General features: G+C 46.6%; 1 protein-coding gene and 1 long non-coding RNA gene across 2 annotated transcripts in view; one reads left to right on the top strand and one right to left on the bottom strand.

The window, feature by feature from the left end:
* HSD17B12 (hydroxysteroid 17-beta dehydrogenase 12) overlaps window positions 1-22,033 on the bottom strand; it is a 92,207-nt gene that overhangs the window by 2,318 nt on the left and 67,856 nt on the right. Inside the window, exons 5-10 of the mRNA XM_073578556.1 lie at window positions 17,554-17,618; window positions 16,584-16,628; window positions 7,141-7,175; window positions 2,874-2,955; window positions 1,827-1,892; window positions 68-217 (exon numbers count right to left, since the gene is read on the bottom strand). Coding sequence (XP_073434657.1) covers window positions 68-217; window positions 1,827-1,892; window positions 2,874-2,955; window positions 7,141-7,175; window positions 16,584-16,628; window positions 17,554-17,618 — 443 coding nt within the window. The remainder of the gene's footprint in view (window positions 1-67; window positions 218-1,826; window positions 1,893-2,873; window positions 2,956-7,140; window positions 7,176-16,583; window positions 16,629-17,553; window positions 17,619-22,033) is intronic.
* The window catches only part of LOC141092422 (uncharacterized), a 51,313-nt gene that overhangs the window by 20,591 nt on the left and 8,689 nt on the right, over window positions 1-22,033 (top strand). The window lies entirely within an intron of this gene.

Genomic DNA, 22,033 nt, shown 5'->3' with positions numbered 1-22,033 from the left:
TTTTTATCCATTTGAGGGTTTGTGCTTTGACCAGAAAATTGCAGTTTTATATACAGTATTATCTTACCAAGATGGCATGAGGCAGGTAGCCATTAGTCCGGCTCTGTAAACCCACAGTGCTCAGCGCGGACCTCACGTAGTCTTCTGGGCTCGGCTTGTCCCATGTTGGTTTGCGGATTCCACTCATTTTGGTCGCCACATAGAATGGAAGAACGCTCTGCAGACAGGAAAAAAGTCACAAGACGTCAGAACAGGGACTTTCGTAAATGTTGTTTTCTTTTATACTTGTTTAATTCACTTTGCTATATGCATCTAATATGAACAACCCTAAATGCAAGACCTCTTAGGATGAGACAGGAGGGACCTGGCCCTTATTGCAGCACATTTACAGGACCAGGCTCCTCTCCGTGCGGTCATTTGCTGCCTCCTGATTGTATGTGTAATGCATCATTACCAGACCCGCATTATATAACAGGATGGATTAATGTGGCTGCTCTGAAGTTATACACTGCGGTCACTAGATGGCAACAGAAGACTACTAAGCCAAGGCTGACCTCCGCGTACTCCTTCTCTGTGTGCCGCTGACTTAGATGGATCGGATGGCGACAGACCCCAGAGTCAAACGGACGGCGACAGAACCCCGGGGTCGAACGGACAGCGACAGAACCCCGGGGTCGAACGGACGGCGACAGAACCCGGGCCAGACAACTGCTGGGATTCACTGGTAAATGATTGTATACAGCACAATAAAACACTTTATTCCCGATTTATGGAAGCCGTGGTCTGACAACGGAGCAGCATACAGACCACCTATATATGCCTTATTAAGGGGCCGTATTGTACAGAGCGGTGTTTTCCTGACATAAGCCCTGCATGGGTGTTGTGTGCCACCGTGGATGGCAGGAACAAGACCCTCTAATCCTGCAGTGAAAAATGTCAGCAGCCTGGCCGCAAGGGAGCTCCCTCTCCAACCAGGTTCCCCAGTAGCGGGACAGTCAGCCCTGGCGGTCAAGGACCCTGTAGACTAAAGGCCCATTAAAAAGCGCCACTACTGGAGAATAGCTGAAGTGTCCATTCCTCCAATGTCGGCACACTGTGGTCACCTGTTCTTGATATGCAACGTGACTGCTGCAGCTAGTCATCCGCTGATCGGCTGCAGCCTTTCATGTTCCATCAGAGAGGAATATTGTGTTTTCTAGAATACTTTTTTTCCATGTTACATTAGACACTTTTGCCGTCTACTAATAATTTTACTTTTTATCACTATTTGCTATTACTTGACGACCCCTTTAATGGAATTTAATAAAAATAGGAAAACATTTATTTATTTTTTTTATAATAAAGTGTTCTCCTGTGCACAAATATTCAGTATCCACGATCCCGTAAGAGTTAATTTCCCAGGTTAGTCAGATCAGTTTTGGCCGACGTCACTAAGGTTTTATAGGATTTATGTCTATGGGAAACGATCCGGCCAGATGATCGCCATCTAGAACAGCGGCACAGAGACGGCGGGCGGCCGCTTCTAAATATCGAGGATGTCACGACAGAAGACAATCATTATATGATGGGGGGTTCACTCAAAATCACCCCCACCCCTCCCCCCACAAAAAAAACAAAAAAAAAAAAACAAAGGCTGAGCTGATAAAAAATGCTCAAATTGAAAAAAAAAAATGTAATAATAATTTAGACCAACTGGAAGCCTCGGAGGCGAGGACGTCACACACTCCTGTGCTTGAGAACGTGATCTCCTTGTTGCCAAGACAGCCGTCGTTACCATGGAGACCACACAATAACAAGGATCCTCGGCAGCGACGCGCTTCGCTCACCTGCACGGTGACACCCTTACTCTTGTACTCGGCGTGCAGACCCCGCGAAAATAAATCCACAAAAGCCTGAACAACGACATGAAGGAAAAAAAAATATGGTCAGAGGCAAAAGGAAGCTTTTATGTGATGACACGTTAGAAGAAAGCACTACAACTCCCAGAAGGCACAAGAAAAAAAATTCCCAATCTATAAGGAAAGCTCCTTCCCATGTATATAACCCCCCACCCTGCCTCCATCAGGATGACGGACCGGGCACACAAGTCTCGACACTGCCAGAACGGTCAGGATTATAAAGGGGAATCCCAGAAAATGTCTGTCCTGGGATCAGCCCCAGAAATCCACAGAGACGTAGGAGGGAGGGGGGGGGGGGGGGAGGCGTAAAAACAAACACAACAACCCCCATGGTGAGCTATGGCCCAAAGATCTCCCCCTATAGGAAGCCAAGCACCTCCCAACATCGTCCATGCAAACCATACCCCATCGAAAACCCAATATAGCAAGATTTACCCCCACCAAACTGCCGCCATGGTGAGCCATACTCCCCCCAAACGGCCGCCATGGCAAACACTTCCCCATCGAACTGCCGCCATGGCGAGCCATACCCCACCAAACTGGCGCCATGGCGAGCCATACCCCACCGAACCGCTGCCATGGCAAGTCACACCCCACCCCATCGAACTGGCACCATGGCAAGCGTTATCCCATCAAACTGACACCATGGCAAGCCATTCCCCACTTAATACCAGCCATTGCAAGCCTAAAACCACCGAACAACTGCCATGGCAAGCCTTACCACACCGAATACCTGTCATGATGAGCCTTATCCCACCGAACTGCTTCCAAGGCAAGCCTCACCTCACCTAAATGCCGCCATGGCAAGATTTACCCCACTGAACTGCCCCCATGGCAAGCCTTACAATACTGAACTGCCGCCATGGCAAGCCTTACCCCACCAAACATCGCTGTTGATGAGCGATGCCCCAACAAGCCACATCCATTGTCCCTAATATGCCCCTATGACATTTTCGGACGCAGCACCTCCCGCACCTTTGTAGCAGAATACACAGTGAGGAGCGGGACGGGGTACATGCCGCTGGCGGAGGAGATATTCAGGATCACACCCTTGGACCTGAAATAGAAAAGTTATACATTACTCTGCCAGCCGATAATTCACAACTATTGATAATCCGGCACAGAACTGCAGGATAATCCTCAGCTTCAGAGGAAGATCGTGCACCACCATTTCACTCTCTTTACTTTACATCTTCTGCTCAGCCAATAATCTGCAATATCTAAGAATTCAACGCCTGCTATAAAATACTACTCTGATGCCAAAGTCTACAGGTGCCCACATACATCAGATGTCAGTCCAGCCGATCCTCGCCATTTATACACTCAACACTGAAATGGCAGCAACAAGAAAAAGTGGCGAAATGTTGGAAATCACAGGATGGAGTCGTAACTGATTGGTAAAGGATTTAAAAATGGGGGGGGGAAAAAAAAAAAAAAAAAAAATTCAAAACCTCTAGATTTCATGAGTCTCAAGTCTGAGCCACGTGCAGAAATCCCGGCACTTCCAGCCTCGGCTGCTATCAGTGATATTATTGCTGGTCGTCTGAAGAAGGTTCTGCCCAATTGTACAAATCTTCAAGATAATAATATAATAATAAATTTTATTTTTATAGTGCCGACATATTCCGCAGCACTTTACATTTCAGAGGGGATTTGTACAGACAATAGACATTACAGCATAACAATAATCACATACAGTAGATTATAACAAACAACAAGAGGAGTGAGGGCCCTGCTCGCAAGCTTACAGTCTATGAGGAAAGAGGGAGACACGAAAGGTGGGTGGTAACAGTTGCCCTGATTGTATGGACCAGCCATAATGTTAAGTGTGTAACAGTACAGACACAGAGGGCTAATGGATGCATAAAGCATGTGGGAACATGATGCTGGGAACCTGGTTATGGTAAAACTTTTGGCTCTGCCACACAGGGATAGGTTAGGTTAATGTGTTGAGGCGATAGGCCAGTCTGAATAAATGCGTTTTCAGGACACGCTTAAAATTGTGGGGATTGGGGACTAATCGTATTGACCTGGGAAGTGCATTCCAAAGAATTGGCGCGGCACGTGTAAAGTCTTGGAGACGGGAGTGGGAGGTTCTGACTATTGAGGATACTAACCTCAGGTCATCAGCAGAACGGAGGGTGCGGGTAGGGTGGTATACTGAAACAAGGGAGGAGATGTAGGGTGGTGCTGAGCCATGGAGGGCTTTGTGGGTGAGGGTAATAAGTTTATACTGAATTCTGGAGTGGATGGGTAGCCAGTGTAATGACTGGCACAAGGTAGAGGCATCGGTGTAACGATTGGTGAGGAATATGATCCTGGCTGCAGCATTCAAGACAGATTGGAGAGGGGAGAGTTTTGTAAGAGGGAGACCGATTAGAAGAGAGTTACAATAGTCGAGACGAGAATGAATAAGAGAAACAGTAAGAGTTTTTGCAGAGTCAAAAGTAAGAAAAGGTCGAATTCTAGAAATGTTTTTGAGGTGCAGATGACAAGAGCGAGCCAGTGATCGAATGTGGGGGGCAAAGGAAAGCTCGGAATCAAGTATGACCCCAAGACAGCGGGCCTGTTGCTGGGGAGTAATAGTGGAACCACACACAGAAATGGCAATGTCGGGTGTAGGTACATTAGTAGCGGGAGGAAACACAAGGAGTTCAGTCTTTGACAGGTTCAGTTTCAGATATAGTGAGGACATGATATTAGACACAGCGTTTAGACAATCGCCAGTGTTTTCTAGAAAGGCTGGCGTGATGTCAGGAGAAGAAGCGTATAATTGGGTGTCATCAGCATAGAGATGGTAATGGAAACCAAATCTACTGATTGTTTGACCAATAGGGGCATTGTACAAGGAGAAGAGGAGGGGGCCTAGAACCGATCCTTGAGGAACCCCAACAGTAAGGGGAAGGTGAGAGGAGGAGGAACCGGCAAAAGAAACAGTAAAGGAGCGGTCGGAGAGATAGGAGGAGAACCAGGAGAGAATGGTGTCCTTGAGGCCAATGGAATGGAGCATAGTGAGGAGGAGCTGATGATCCACAGTGTCGAATGCTGCAGAGAGATCCAAGAGAATTAGCATGGAGTAATGACCATTTGATTTAGCTGTTAGCAGATCATTAGAGACTTTAGTGAGGGCAGTTTCAGTGGAGTGTAAAGAGCGGAAACCGGATTGGAGAGGGTCGAGAACAGAGTTTTCTGAGAGATAGCGGATAAGATCCTCTGCTGGCAGCTTCTGTGTAATCGCCGACTGATTCCATCCCCGATGTGCTCGATGGAGACAAGTCTGGAGACGCTGCAGCCCTGGGAGGAGGTTTACACCATGCAGGTGGTTCAGAGTAGTGCAAACAACCTACGGCCTGGGGTTGTCATGTTGGAAAACAGCTCCTGGGACAGTTTGGAGAAGAGGCCGCACCGCTGGTTCAACGGTGAAATCAGTGTAAGGCTGACATGGAATGAAGAGTAGAGGGGTCCGGCTGCCTCACACTATGCCACTGCACACCATAATCCCGGGAGGAGGAGTGGTGCTACATTCTTTTTTGAAGGCCTCTTTATGACATTCCTGCTCCTGGGGTTCAGGGGTGGGGTGGCATACTGTGCAGCCACCAGACCCCTCTAGCTCAGCGTCACACTGATTTTGTTGGGGAACCAGTAGTGCGGTCATTTCTCAAAAGTCTCCAATATGACACCCCCGGCCACATGTCACTGGTGCTACTGTGAGCATCCTGCTTGGTCTAATCTTGTTCCCATGGCTGCAGTGTCTCCACACTTTCCTCCCATCAGGGACATCATTGGTCGGTGATTACACAGGAGCTGCCAGCAGAGGATCTTGATGATCTGCTCAAGTGCATTCAGAGGGAGAACCTTCCTCAGACAACCATTAATAACCTCACTGATAGCAACCGAGTCTAAGTGCCGAGCTCAGACTGAATAAATCCGGAGGTTTTGAAAGTTTTCTTTCCATTTTTCCATCCTTGGCACAGATCAGTAACGTCTCCGTCCTGCGATTTCCATCATTCCACCACTTTTTCTAGTGTTGAGGAGTATAAAATATGTATGGGGCACACGCTCCATCCCCAGTCCCTCATTCCCGACAGAAGATTGATAACGGTAATGAATAGTTCTACAGCGAGTACCCTACCTACAGCTCCTCATATCTCAGCTTCCCGGATTCCTAGGGATATTTGGGTTAAGTGCACTCGCAGTTCCGTTTTTAGGCTCTGTGTTTGATCGCTGGACCTGCTAAGACTCGAACCGATCATAAGAACGCCGTTTTATTAAAAAAAAAAAAAGTGGACACCGGATCTCATCTTTTGATGAGGGAGACCCTCTGTTATATCACACACTCACAGCTGATCGTGGTACAACCCCTTTAAATGATAATATTCTGGCTCCATGCAGTCACCACTAGGGGGAGCCTATAGTATGCAGTGATGCTCTGAGCTCCCCCTAGAGGACAAAAATTGTATTCATCTCAGAATTCTGTATCAGAAATAAAATTAAAGCTCCGACTTCTGTACAAAAGGTAAGAAAATAAAGTAGATATACAGAAAAAAAATGTCCACATAAAAGGGGCTGTTCAGAACTGAATTTCCTTAGGATAGGTCATCAATTTCAGATTGGTGGGAGTCCGACACTAAAGGGAACACAAACTGACACTGGCTCCCATGTCTAGGTATTCCTCGGCCCGTAGGAGTAGGATGGACCTACTATGGGCACTGGGGGTCAACAGATGGCGGTCAGAGCCCTGCTCTCTTCACTAGGGTGGGCGATGACATGCCAAATGGCCCAGAGGCGTGAATGTCAATGACCTCCATGTCCCTACAGGGGGCGCACGGCCGCTCTCCGGGCATCGCGGCTTTGTTTACTTGCTGCCATCTCTACCACGGCTGAAATGCTGCAGCCTGATGGCAGGTAATCCCGAAAGATCCACCCACTCCCCTTCACTGTAATTCCCCCCTAAGAATAGAAAGCTGTTGAGACTATTCATGACTCAGACCGCACTTTTTTTTTTTTTTAATTCTGTTCTAAAAAGAAAAATCACCACCGAAGCATTGAGAAGAAGTGAAGGATTCCACGGTGCCGGTGACTCACCCTCCGTCCTCATGACTCACCTCCGATCGCTCCATCCTCACCAACATGGAGGCCGCACGCATTAGTCACCACAATGAATTTTTCAAAGAAAAGGATTCTCCCCTATAAATAATAATGAGGTCCTGTCTGGTAATGTTTATTTACCGCTCTGACTCACCTCTCCAGCATCCCGGGCAACACCAGCCGTGTCATCTACAAGAGAGGAGGACAGCAGTGAGGAGAGGACACACGGGGGCACCGGAGCGGCCGCACCACGGAGGGGGACACAAAACAACACCAAGACGAGTGCTCAGAACAGTGAGCGCTGCTCTGGAGTATAATACAAGTAATGTATGTGCACAGCAGAACAGTGAACGCTGCTCTGGAGTATAATACAAGTAATGTATGTCAACAGCAGAACAGTGAGCGCTGCTCCGGAGTATAATACAAGTAATGTATGTCAACAGCAGAACAGTGAGCGCTGCTCCGGAGTATAATACAAGTAATGTATGTCCACAGCAGAACAGTGAGCGCTGCTCCGAAGTATAATACAAGTAATGTATGTGCACAGCAGAACAGTGAGCGCTGCTCCGAAGTATAATACAAGTAATGTATGTGCACAGCAGAACAGTGAACGCTGCTCTGGAGTATAATACAAGTAATGTATGTGCACAGCAGAACAGTGAACGCAGCTCTGGAGTATAATACAAGTAATGTATGTGCACAGCAGAACAGTGAACGCAGCTCTGGAGTATAATACAAGTAATGTATGTGCACAGCAGAACAGTGAGCGCTGCTCCGGAGTATAATACAAGTAATGTATGTGCACAGCAGAACAGTGAACGCAGCTCTGGAGTATAATACAAGTAATGTATGTGCACAGCAGAACAGTGAACGCTGCTCTGGAGTATAATACAAGTAATGTATGTGCACAGCAGAACAGTGAACGCTGCTCTGGAGTATAATACAAGTAATGTATGTGCACAGCAGAACAGTGAGCGCTGCTCCGGAGTATAATACAAGTAATGTATGTGCACAGCAGAACAGTGAACGCAGCTCTGGAGTATAATACAAGTAATGTATGTCCACAGCAGAACAGTGAGCGCTGCTCCGGAGTATAATACAAGTAATGTATGTGCACAGCAGAACAGTGAGCGCTGCTCCGAAGTATAATACAAGTAATGTATGTCCACAGCAGAACAGTGAGCGCTGCTCCGGAGTATAATACAAGTAATGTATGTCCACAGCAGAACAGTGGGCGCTGCTCCGGAGTATAACACAAGTAATGTATGTCCACAGCAGAACAGTGAGCGCTGCTCTGGAGTATAATACAAGTAATGTATGTCCACAGCAGAACAGTGAGCGCTGCTCTGGAGTATAATACAAGCAATGTATGTCCACAGCAGAACAGTGAGCGCTGCTCTGGAGTATAATACAAGTAATGTATGCCACAGCAGAACAGTGAGCGCTGCTCCGGAGTATAACACAAGTAATGTATGTCCACAGCAGAACAGTGAGCGCTGCTCCGGAGTATAACACAAGTAATGTATGTCCACAGCAGAACAGTGGGCGCTGCTCCGGAGTATAACACAAGTAATGTATGTCCACAGCAGAACAGTGAGCGCTGCTCTGGAGTATAATACAAGTAATGTATGTCCACAGCAGAACAGTGAGCGCTGCTCTGGAGTATAATACAAGCAATGTAGGTCCACAGCAGAACAGTGAGCGCTGCTCTGGAGTATAATACAAGTAATGTATGCCACAGCAGAACAGTGAGCGCTGCTCTGGAGTATAATACAAGCAATGTAGGTCCACAGCAGAACAGTGAGCGCTGCTCTGGAGTATAATACAAGTAATGTATGCCACAGCAGAACAGTGAGCGCTGCTCTGGAGTATAATACAAGTAATGTAGGTCCACAGCAGAACAGTGAGCGCTGCTCTGGTAATAAAAGTTATGTCATGCAGGTACGTCCACACGTGTACAAAATTGTTGGTCCCCCTCGTTTAATGACAGAAAAACCCACAATGGTGACAGAAATAACTTGAATCTGACAAAAGTAATAATAAATCAAAAATCTATAAAAATGAACAAATGAAAGTCAGACATTGCTTTTCAGCCATGCTTCCACAGAATGTAAAAAAAAAATAAAACTCATGAAGTCGGCCTGGACAGAAATGATGGTTCCCTTAGCTTAATATTGTGTTGCACAACTTTTTGAGGCAATCACTGCAATAAAACGATTCCTGTAACTGTCAGTGAGACTTCTGCTCCTCTCGACAGGTATTTTGGCCACCCCTCAAAAGCAAACTGCTCCAGTGGTCTCGTGTGTGAAGGTCGCCTTTTCCAGACGGCATGTTTCAGCTCTTTCCAAAGATGCCCAATAGGATTGAGGTCAGGGCTCATAGAAGGCCACTTCGGAATAGTCCAATGTTTTCCTCTTAGCCATTCTTGGGTGTTTTTAGCTGTTTTGGGTCATAATCCTGTTGCAAGACCCATGACCTGTGAGAGAGACCAAGCTTTCTGACACTGGGCAGCACATTTGTCGCTAGAATCCCTTGAGATTTCATTGTACCCTGCACAGATTCTAGACACCCTTTGCCAGATGCAGCAAAGCAGCCCCAGAACATAGCAGAAAAAAAAGGCAGCGCCGCTTACCTGCCCAGATCTTAGAGCAAATGCACTGCAGGGTGCAGCCAGCCCATAGAGCAAGATGTTAGAGAAACAGGTGCAAAATACTAGATTAACAGCCACTCTCCACCCACCCATTCCTGGAGGGGGCGACTGCTTAGTATACACTTGCACAATAAAGGCCCGTATAGGGCACTGTTCACACAAGGGTACCACACAGCGCCTGGTTCACGGACTATTAGTCACGCCCCTACTATTTGATTAGGTGGGCTGGCCAGCACACACCACTGAATGCATCCCAGTGTGAACACCCCTCATACAAGACCAGACGTGTTTGGGCTTGGCTGCGCCCCGAAAAATACAGTGCACCTAACTATTTTCGTGTATTTTGTGGACTGTATTTTTCGGGGTGCAGCCAAGCACATAGACATGTTTGCCTATAATTTTCTTTCTGATCTCCTGAGACAACTCTTTCCTTCCATCTGTAGCCTCTATACAGGCCACTCACTGATTCCAGGATTGTAGACACCTGTGATGCTAATTAGTGGAAACACCCTTTTGTCACATTTTCAGGGGTACCATCATTTCTGTCAAGGACTATTTCATGGGCAGGGGGTTGGACCAGATGGCCCAGGAGGTCCCTTCCAACTCTGCGATTCTATGGTTTATTTTTTTTTAGAAGCATGGCTGACTTCCATTTGTTCGTTTTCATAGATTTTTGATTTATTATTACTTTTCTCAGATTCAAGTTATTTCTGTGACCATTGTGGGTTTTTCTGTCATTAAACGAGGGGTACTAATAATTTTGACCGTGCGTGTATGTATGGTATGTACACAACAGAATAGTGAGGGCAGCTCTGGTAATGCAAGTAATGTACAGTGGGGGAAATAAGTATTGGATCCCTTGCTGATTTTGTAAGTTTGCCCACTGACATGAACCGTCTATAATTTTAAGGGGAGGTTAATTTTAACATTGAGAGATAAAATATCAAAAATAAAATCCAGAAAATCACATTGTATAAATTATATAACTTTACTTGTATTTTGCAGTGAGAAATAAGTATTCGATCCCTCTGGCAAACAAGACTTAATACTTGGTGGTAAAACCCTTGTTGGCAAGCCCAGCAGTCAGACGTTTCTTGTCGTTGATGATGAGGTTTGCGCACATGTCAGGAGGAATTTTGCTCCACTCCTCTTTGCAGATCATCTCTAAATCATTAAGATTTTGAGGCTGTCGCTTGGCAACTCAGAGCTTCACCTCCCTCCATAAGTTTCTAGGGGGTTAAGATCTGGAGACTGGCTAGGCCACTCCATAACCTTAATGTGATTCTTTTTGACACAGTCCTTTGTTGCCTTGGCTGTATGTTTTGGGTCATTGTCTTGCTGGAAGACCCAGACATGACCCATTTTTAATGTACTGGCGGAGGGAAGGAGATTGTCACTCAGGATTTTACAGTACATGGCTCCATCCATTCTCCCATTAATGCGGTGAAGTAGTCCTGTGCCCTTAGGAAAGAAACACCACCAAAACATAAATGTTTCCACCTCCATGCTTGACAGTGGGGAGGGTGTTCTTTGGGTCATAGGCAGCATTTCTCTTCCTCCAAACACGTTGAGTTGCGTTAATGCCAAAGACCTCAATTTGTGTCTCATCTGACCCAATCACTCACAGAATCATCCAGGTGTTCATTGGCAAACTTCAGATGGGCCCGCACATGTGCCTTCTTGACCAGGGGACCTTGCGGGCACTGCAGGATTTTAAACCTTTGCGGCATAATGTGTTACCAATGGTTTTCTTGGTTAGTGTTTTCCCAGCTGCTTTGAGATCATTAACAAGTTCCCCCCGTGTAGTTTTAGGATTATCTGTCACCTTTCTCATGATTAAGGTTACCCCACGACATTTCCATTTCTTGTTAATGCCCTATTTGCGCTCCCCTATATATTAATTAATTTTTATATCATTGGTGATGCGTTACTACATTATTATATTAGGGTACTTCATTAGTTGTAGCGCTATTTAGCCCGCTTCTATCCTGTAAGGTCCTTTTAGGGACGCTCACTATTCCCTTTCATAGTTCTGGCAGATTTTCTGCCTTTGGCCCATATCCAAGATGGCCGCGGCCGTCCTTCCTGTTCCTGTACATGTGTGGGTGGACGTGCTTCCAGTCCCACCCCCGTCTGCCTGTGGTCTGGCGTCTGACGTCATGGGGCCCCGTGCTGATCAGCGCCAGCCCAGGCAGCGATGGGGGATGTGGGGGGATTGGTCAGCGTCACCCCTCATGATTGGTGCTTGTTTTTTACCTCCCCTATTTAAACCGCAATTAACACCCTATTGACACGCCCCCTGAGGAAGGAAGATCATTTCCGAAACGTACGTCGGGGTCAGCTGAGCTTGGGATCCAGTGTCTCTCCCCTCTCCCCTCCTGGTATGTTTACCTTACTTTTGTGTCTTTGTAATTTCACCCCTGATTATATGGCTGTCCAGCTGGGGATTTTACCCCTTATTGCTTTTCACTGGTCTGCCTGTTATATATCGGGTGTGTATACTTGAATCTTTACCACCAGGTGTTTACTTATGATAAGGGTCAGAGTGAGGTTTTTGACACTGTATACCCCTTTGCTCTGCTTCTGCTTGTGTCACCCTTTGTCATTGTTTGTGCTTTTCTACCTGTGTTATCTAATAAAGATTTGTGATTTTATCATACTTTGGACATCTATGCACTGATTTCCTCTTATTGATTACAGTGTGTCCTACACTGATTTTCCATGGGCTGATTGTGTTGGTTTCATCTGCACCCACATGCAATATATGATGTTATACTGTTTCAGCCTTGTGGTCTGTCATTTTTATTTATCAGTGACTGCACCAGCAGATTAGTGAGTGCAGCTGTGGGGTATAATACAGGATGTAACTCAGGATCAGTAATGTATGTACACAGTGACTGCACGAGCAGATTAGTGAGTGCAGCTCTGGAGTATAATACAGGATGTAGCTCAGGATCAGTAATGTATGTACACAGTGACTGTACCAGCAGAATAGTGAGTGCAGCTCTTGGGTATAATACAGGATATCTCAGGATCAGTACAGGATCAGTAATGTAATGTATGTACACAGTGACTGCACCACCAGAATAGTGAGTGCAGCTCTGGGGCATAATACAGGAGGTAACTCAGGATCAGTAATGTAATGTATGTACACAGTGATTGCACCAGCAGAATAGTGAGTGCAGCTCTGGGGTATAATACAGGAGGTAACTCAGGATCAAAACAGGATCAGTAATGTAATGTATGTACACAGTGACTGCACCAGCAGAATAGTGAGTGCAGCTCTGGAGTATAATACAGGTTGTAACTCAGGATCAGTACAGGATCAGTAACAATAATAATCTTTATTTTTATATAGTGCTAACATATTCCGCAGCGCTTTACAGTTTGCACACATTATCATCACTTCCCCGATTGGGCTCACAATCTAAATTGGGATCAGTAATGTGCACCAGCAGAATAGCGAGTCCAGCTCTGGGGTATAATACAGGATATAACTCAGGATCAGTACAGGATCAGTAATGTAATGTATGTACACAGTGACTGCACCACCAGAATAGTGAGTGCAGCTCTGGGGTATAATATAGGATGTAACTCAGGATCAGTATTGTAATGTAAAGTACACAGTGACTGCACCAGCAGAATAGTAAGTGCAGCTCTGGGGTACAATTCAGGATCAGTACAGAGGTTGTATGGAAGATTCCTTTTCCCTAGCATCTGATAATCCAGAAAACATGGACATTAAGCATTATGACTGCAGTCTAAGCTTTTTCTCTTCCCTTACAAATATACCATCATGATTATTTTTATTATTAGAGTGCCATTTATTCCATGGCACTTTACATGTGAAAAGGGGGTATACATAATAACATAATAAAAACAAGTAAAAATAATCTTGAATAAAATGAGTCACACCAGTTTATCAGATTTTCTGGATCATCAGTCTCAAGGACCCGTTACACTAAGCGATATCGCTAGCAATATCGCTATAACGTCACCGATTTTGTGACGTAGCAGCGATATTGCTAGCAATATCGCTATGTGTGACACTTGCCTCCGACCGGCTCCCCCGCTGGTTATTGCTGATCGCGCGAGAACGTTCAGGACCGTTTCTCGTCGTCAGCTTCCTGCGGCGCTTCCTGCTGTGGAGACGAGTGACGCGCGGAAGGACGTCAGGATCGCCTGGTGTGACAGGTAAGTAGCGAACCCCATCCCCTGCGATGTCGCTGGTGAGATCTGCCTATGTGGCAGCTCACTAGCGACCACTTAGCGATGCACCAGCGATCCTGACCGCGTCATATCGCTGGTCGGGATCGCTGGTGCATCGCTAAGTGTGACAGTACCTTCATTGAAGGCAGATTAAAGGGCAAGTTCAGTATCTGGACAACCCATCTTGAATAAAAAAAACAGCCTCATGTAAAATAAAAACACTATATAGACATTATTAAGTTGCGCGAGTGCTGCAGCCCATCAGCGACCAATGATTGGCCACAGTGTTTACAAATCACCCATCAGCGACAAATGATGGCCTGCAGCGTCCCGAATTTCCTCAAACAAAATTTAGAACCAGGGAAGTGAGAGCGCTGCAGCCCATCAGTGGAAGCAGATTTCCTGCACTACTGAAGTGTTATGTATTGCAGACGCAAGCACATAGAGGGCCGACATCGCTGGGGCGGCACCAGTCAGGGAGGAGAGTGTAAGAGATTTTTATGAATTTAATTTAAGAAGGTGCTTGTCCAAAAAAAACAAACACAAGGCCGGGGTTTTTTTTATAGTAATCGATCTTTCTATTTACACCATGGCCATCATCTAATAATTGGCGACATTAATGATGCCAATGAGACGGCAGCACAACGTCGACATCGCTGGCATCGTGGAAAGGAAACACACACAGTCACAAATCCCTGCATAAAACAGAGCAAAATGCGTCTATGCCGAGGTATTCCTTTCCATGTGAGATCATAGAGAAGAAAAAAATAAAAATTAAAAAAAAAAAAATATAGAAAAAATAAAAAGATGCAGTCCCCCCCCCCCCCCCCCTAAAAAAAAGGGAGGGTGATACGAGAATGTGAGAGGCAGCCTGGGATCGTTGCTGGAGCCAGACGTAGAGACGATGGGAGGGGAGTGGGTGAGATGCACTGTGTGGGCGGAAGCTGCGTGGGTGAATGCTCGCTGCGTAGGCGTCCGTTTCAGACATTCCCCTGAACAACACCAACTAACAAGGATGTCTTCCTCCAGTAATAGGGAGTGCGGGGAATATAGGAAATAGTCTTCATGATGCTCCGAAATAACAAAAAGCACAAAAAAATGGGGGGGGGGGGGGGGGGGACATGAAACAACTGTATAAAAATACAACAAAAAAATAAAAAAAGACAGGAAAAGGGACTGGATCCTTCGCTTCAAAAAAAAAAAAAAAATTACGACAGTTTGGACTGGAAAATGGTATGATGGCAAAACACAGGAGAAAGCAGACGTTTCAGGGAGAGGAAAACACAGACGGAGCCTGAGATCAGCAAGGCGATCCGTCTGTTCGGCGATATTCCTGGTGCGCAGGGTAGAACCACCACGAGAGCACTTCGCTGTAATTTGCCCCCTCTCGCTGCAATCTGGGAGAATCTGCAGGGGAATCCGCAGAAAAAGGTGTGGATGTCGCGGTGACATATCTTCCGCAAAATGGATTGTGAATTAAGTAATTAAAAAAAAAAAAAACGCGATCCTCCCCCGACGGAGGCTTAATCGTATTGTCACCCGCCGCTCTCCAAACAACCTACCCTCCTGAAGTGATGACTGGCTGTAGCTGTCACGTGTCATCACTACAGGGTTTAGAAAAGTGGGGGTTTTTTTTTAACTTTTAAAATTTGCAGATTTTGATGCGGATCCTTGAAAAAAAAAATGGAAAAATCTGCAACGATTCACGCCGTACATTGACACGCAGCGTACCGAAAATCCGCAAGTCAACGCGTTGCTGCGATATGTGTCAGCATCACTACTATTATACTGTATACATCACAAATTTTTCACTTGAAAACCTGTGCTAAAAATCTGCAGTATTTGTGCTAAGTGTATGTGCACACCGCGTCTTTTTTCTTCCTGAAATTTCTTTATCGGCTTAATTTTTTTTTTTTTATCAATGTCTGAGCTCTTTTTCGTTGTTCTGTCCATCTGCATATTTTTTTTTTTTTTTTAAAGTCTTGTACTGAAAAGTACGTGGCATCTTCAGAGCAGAAACTAAGGATGGACCGGTCACTTTTAACTGCTTGGCGACTTTGGAATCGTGAAACGGATAAAAGTCGCTGAAAAGACTGAACATGTGAACAGCGAGTTGTTTTTACAGAGGAATGCAAATGTTAATTATATTTTGCATCTTCGCAAAAACGTGGCGTGCAGACACCGTGGCGTGAAAGCGTCCATACATCCGAGAGCTGTCGGATGAACGGCCCCTTATAATTATACCCTCAGTTCCGCTTGTTGATGGGGAGAGGGGAGTGAGTGGCTGCAGAAGGAGGGATGTCACATCCGGGTGTCGTTGGTCGAGTACAGACCAGAAGCAGGGTCCAAACCACAAACTGACCACCTATGCCTATGATACTGATGAGTTCAGGTGGGGAGACCCTTAGCCAAGTCCAATTACGGACCGTGACACATGGATGTGGGAATAAACGTTCTCCTCCATCTCTCTCCGGCAACAGCACTGCGTATTTACACACTAGATACAACGCTACAAATAACACCCATCTCGTAGAAATCTGATGTGTCCGCGCTGAGAAAATCAAGCTTTGAAGCCCCATGCAAATTAGTATTGAAGTGCATTGGAGGCAGGCCAATATGCTGAGTTGATCGACACGCCCCCTGTGCACTTCCAAGCTAATTTGAATGCGGTTTTTAAAGCGTAGCCAAAATCCAGATTTAGGCAGCAAAATACATCAAAAAGCGAACTCTTTCCTTACCTTACAAACAGACGTGATGTTTACGGTGATCAGCTTGTCGAGAAACTGAGAAAACAATGAGAAATACAATGAAAAAAAACCTGCATCAAGAAAATGGAGAATGTAAAAAGTACGACGTGGTCAACGGTCATCTCTGCAATACTTATTATTTATGGACATTTTTATTACACGGTCCTCCGGCTATTGTGAATACATAGACATCAGGAAGAGACTGACTAAGCAGCACTTCACCCAAGAGACTTCCCCTCTAGTGCACTGCCAGGCAGTTCACACACTGAATATTGTTAAAGCGTTGGACAGGATTAGAAATCCTTGCAGAAATTTAAGGGATGGGAGTACTGGATGTGCATTATAGAGTAGCTCTAACCTGGAGAATAAGAGATTCCTTTTTCACCCGGCAGCACGCGTTCTGCATAGATTAAGCCCAACAAGGGTGTCTCATGGCGTCCTGGTGCGCGCGCTCGGAGATCTAATGACAGCGAGCTCCTGCTCTGGCGGCTGAGATCAGATCCCAGCTATTCAAGGTTTTTGTAAACGTCGCCCCGTTTGCCTTCTCCGGCCTCTGCGTTGCATTGTCTATTGCGGACTGCGAATGAGGCAAGTGAGAATCCGTCAGTGAGCTCGTTCTAGGGAGTTTTATAACTTTTTCTTATTATCAGCCTTTTACGTATCTTCTCTCCGATGGTTTAAAACAAAAACAAAAGGAAAGCTGAACTTTCACATGGTCACAAATCAGCTCAGAAAAGTTCAATGAAAGACGTATGGATATGAAAGAATCCCCCATCACTGACGCTTTCTCAGTTACCTCCTTCTGCAGCCAGCAAATAGCCAGAGAACAGAGGCTTTAGAAGGGAAATGGGGGCAAAATATTAGGCCCAAAATACATGCATTTATGTCAAAAAATAATAATCCCTTTTTAATGGTCTGGACATTAAAGGGTTAATATATTACTGCAAGGAAGACTACTCACATTATCCAGGTCCGGAATATCGAGAAAATACTCAGGATATTCGTAAGAAATTCCCACGTTGTTTACTGGAAAGAAAAAAAGAAAGAAAAAAAAGATTTAATCTACAAAAATGAAGAAGGAAACCTCAACACGGATATATAGATATACACACACACAGCATCTCACAAAAGTGAGTACATCCCTGACATTTTTGCAAATATATTATTCTCTCTTTTCCTGAGAGAACACTGAAGATGTGATACAATGTACAGCAGTCTGTGCGGCTTGTGTAAGTGAAAATATGGTGCCGCCTGTCAGTGCTCAGACCATACACATTGCTGCAGAGGTTACAGGAGTGGGGGGTCCGCCTGTCAGTGCTCAGACCCTACACATGACTGCAGAGGTTACAGGGGTGGGGTTCCGCCCTTCAGTGCTCAGACCATACACATTGCTGTAGAGGTTACAAGGGTGGAGTTCCGCATGTCAGTGCTCAGACCATACACATTGCTGTAGAGGTTACAGGGGTGGGGTTCCGCCTGTCAGTGCTCAGACCCTACACATTGCTGTAGAGGTTACAGGGGTGGGGTTCTGCCCTTCAGTGCTCAGACCATACACATTGCTGTAGAGGTTACAGGGGTGGGGTTCCGCCTGTCAGTGCTCAGACCCTACACATTGCTGCAGAGGTTACAGGGGTGGGGTTCTGCCCTTCAGTGCTCAGACCATACACATTGCTGTAGAGGTTACAGGGGTGGGGTTCCGCCTGTCAGTGCTCAGACCATACACATTGCTGTAGAGGTTACAGGGGTGGGGGGTCAGGGCTCAGACCCTACACATTGCTGCAGAGGTTACAGGGGTGGGGTTCTGCCCTTCAGTGCTCAGACCATACACATTGCTGTAGAGGTTACAGGGGTGGGGTTCCGCCTGTCAGTGCTCAGACCATACACATTGCTGCAGAGGTTACAGGGGTGGGGTTCCGCCCTTCAGTGCTCAGACCCTACACACTGCTGCAGAGGTTACAGGGGTGGGGGTTCTGCCTGTCAGTACTCAGACCCTACACATGACTGCAGAGGTTACAGGGGTGGGGGTCCGCCTGTCAGTGCTCATACCCTACACATGACTGCAGAGGTTACAGGGGGGGGGCGCCTGTCAGTGCTCAGACCCTACACTTTGTTGCAGATGTTACAGGAGTGGGCGGTTCCGCCTGTCAGTGCTCAGACCATACACATTGCCGCAGAGGTTACAGGGGTGGGGGGGGGGTCCGCCTGTCAGTGCTCAGTCCCTACACATGACTGCAGAGGTTACAGGGGTGGGGGGGGGGGGCGCCTGTCAGTGCTCAGACCCTACACATGACTGCAGAGGTTACAGGGGTGGGGTTCCGCCTGTCAGTGCTCAGACCCTACACATTGCTGCAGAGGTTACAGGGGTGGGGGGGTCCGCCTGTCAGTGCTCAGACCATACACATTGCTGCAGAGGTTACAGGGGTGGGGTTCCGCCTGTCAGTGCTCAGACCATACACGTTGCTGCAGAGGTTACAGGGATGGGGGTCCGCCTGTCAGTGCTCAGACCATACACATTGCTGCAGAGGTTACAGGGATGGGGGGTCCGCCTGTCAGTGCTCAGACCATACACATTGCTGCAGAGGTTACAGGGGTGGGGGGTCCGCCTGTCAGTGCTCAGACCATACACATTGCTGCAGAGGTTACAGGGGTGGGGGGTCCGCCTGTCAGTGCTCAGACCATACACATTGCCCCAGAGGTTACAGGGGTGGGGTTCTGCCTGTCAGTGCTCAGACTATACACATTGCTGCAGAGGTTACAGGGGTGGGAAGGGGTCCACGTGTCAGTGCTAAGACCATACACATTGCTGCAGGCAGGATTACAGGTGTGGGGGTCTGACTGTTGGCACTCAGACCACACGCCACCTCACACTGCATGGCTGTCGTCCCAGAAGGAAGACTCTTCTAAAGATGATGCATAAGAAAGCCTGTAAACAGTTTGCTGAAGACAAGCAGACTAAGAACAAGGATTACTGCAACCTCGTTCTGTGGTCTCATGAGATCAAGAAACTTACTTGGTTTAGAGAGTGTGAAGTGTGTGTGGCAGCAGCCAGGTGAGGAGTACGAAGACAAGAGTGTCCTGCCTACAGTCAAGCATGGTGGTGGGAATGCCATGGTTTGTGGCTGCATGAGTGCTGCCGGGTGTGGGGGTTACAGTTCATTGAGGGAACCATAAATGCCAACATGTACTGTGAAATACATGATCCCCTCCCTACAGAAATGGGGCCGCAGGGCAGTATTCCAAAATGATAATGACCCAAAACACCTTCAAGATGACCAATGCCTTGGTACAGAAGCTGAGGTAAAGGTGCTGAGCTGACCAAGCATGTCTCCAGACCTAAACCCTATTAGGCATCTGTGGGGCAACCTCAGCTGTTAGTAAGGGCCGCTTTAGCCTTTGCCAGACATCTCCTTTAAGGGGAATCTCTGGCATCTAACACCGGGTGTATACAAATCCATGGAGTTGCAATTCATAGTCCACAGAGTGTAAAAAGTGCTTGCCCCGATGTGCTGCCTCCACAAGTCATTTACTACTGGGTAAAGCTCCAGTGAGACGGCAAATAGCGCAGGACAGGGGGTGACATCTGCTGAAGACGACATGAACTGACCCATAACCGGTGCTATCGGCAGTCGCTGCCTGTATTGTCCGGCTTGTAGTGGCTATCAATAAAGCTGCAGGCAAAGTCTGAGATCGGCCATGGCAGGGTTTCCCAACTCCAGTCCTCAAGGCACACCAACAGATCATGTTTTCCGGATTTCCTTAGTATTGCTCAGGTGATAATTGCTTCACCTGTGCAATACAAAGGAAATCCTGAAAACATGATCTGTTGGTGTGCCTTGAGGACTGGAGTTGGGAAACCCTGGGCCATGGTACCGAGAGGAAAGAGAACTCGCATGTAAGACTCCACCATCTGTCCACACGCCGGACACATCCGAGTGTTACCGGCCATGTTATATATTGCGGTACAGCGCTAAGGCTGCCATAGACCTTGGATAAACTAGCAACTATTCCACCAGACCCCCCCATATACAGACAAATCTTCATGTGTTCTCAATAGGGAGAGAGGAGTAAGCTGCTGCCAGACCCCCTGTGCCCCCTCCATAACACACAGACATCTGTCCCACTCCAACCCCCCTCTATCCGGACTCTGAACCAGTCTGTTTCCCCCTCCAAACCCCTCTGCTCTTTAATGACAGTTAAGGTTTGGGCATGTCGAAGTCCAACATGCCCGATCTTTCTTTTCCTGACATCTTCCATTGGGAAACACACAGAAACCCCCACATCAATGATCTGCTGAAAGCCTTCTCCATCTGCCCCGTGTGTATCAGACCTTCACCAAGATACCACAAAGCAGCTGGCGGAGACATCAAGGTGCAAGTCAGGCTCCTCACTTTCTGCGTTTAGAGCATGTAATGTTGGGGATGACATTGGGGGCCAATACTCCTATTTACCCCTGTATTAGCTGTCACACATCTCCCATCCTTATATGTATCATTAGGGAGCATTTAGGTAAATCCTGGGACTTAAAGGCCATAATTAGATGGACCCATTGCAAACAATGGCTGTGCCTCCCTCTCCAAGAAGGGGATTGCACTCTCCTATCTTGTATACCCCCCAGTATTCTTGGCGCACGTACACACTTGCGGACACTAGATGGCAGCAAACACCAAGGAGCAGAGAAGCCTTTTTTCCGCAGGATGGAGACACTCGCTGCCAGATGATCTGAACACACAGGACGATTCCCCAAAGCGGTGTCTAAATGAAAAGTGCACGAATGCAAAACCTACAGTAAATCGGCATCGACGATGTATCCCCCCTCCCCAAGAGTCGTCCGGCTACACCCCAAAAGCTGGACTTCAGCTTATAGCCCAGAGCTCCGATACTTAAAGCGGACCTCCAACCCTCAACCGGTGTTGACGGTATTATTTCTTCTCGTCTCAAGCACTTTTGGTCGCTCACATGATTTCCCCATCACCGCTGCCTTCCGTACTAAAGCGGAGTAAAGCAGAAAAGGCACCATAAGGCCATGTTCATACATGCAAAAATTGCTTTTTTTTCCCCCTTCACTTTTTTTTTTTTTTTTTTTTTTTAACAAAAATAAGCTATAGTAGTGGGCTCTAATTATTGTGGTTCTGCGGTGTTTTTTACGCAGATCGCAAGCAGTGATTTTTATGCATATTTTTCTGGAATTCTGCTCTTAAAAGATTGTGTTTTTCACATGCATTTTTTAGGTGGGGAAAAAGGCAATGAAAAAATAAAAAATAAAATCAACAAAAAAAAAACCTAAATGCACAGTTCGCAGCTACCGTTACACGGTACCGATGGCGCAAAAAAAAAAAAACCTGCAGTGGGTGAAAAAAAAATTAATATATAATGCTACATGGGAACATGGACATCAATGCAAAGTAAAGAGATGGTAGAAACTGCAGCTTTATGACAAGGTC

This window comes from Dendrobates tinctorius, unplaced genomic scaffold (genome assembly GCF_039654945.1).
Source record: "Dendrobates tinctorius isolate UK_male_01 unplaced genomic scaffold, ASM3965494v1 ptg000059l, whole genome shotgun sequence".
NCBI lineage: Eukaryota > Metazoa > Chordata > Amphibia > Anura > Dendrobatidae > Dendrobates > Dendrobates tinctorius.
This window is presented reverse-complemented; position numbering and strand designations above follow the sequence as displayed.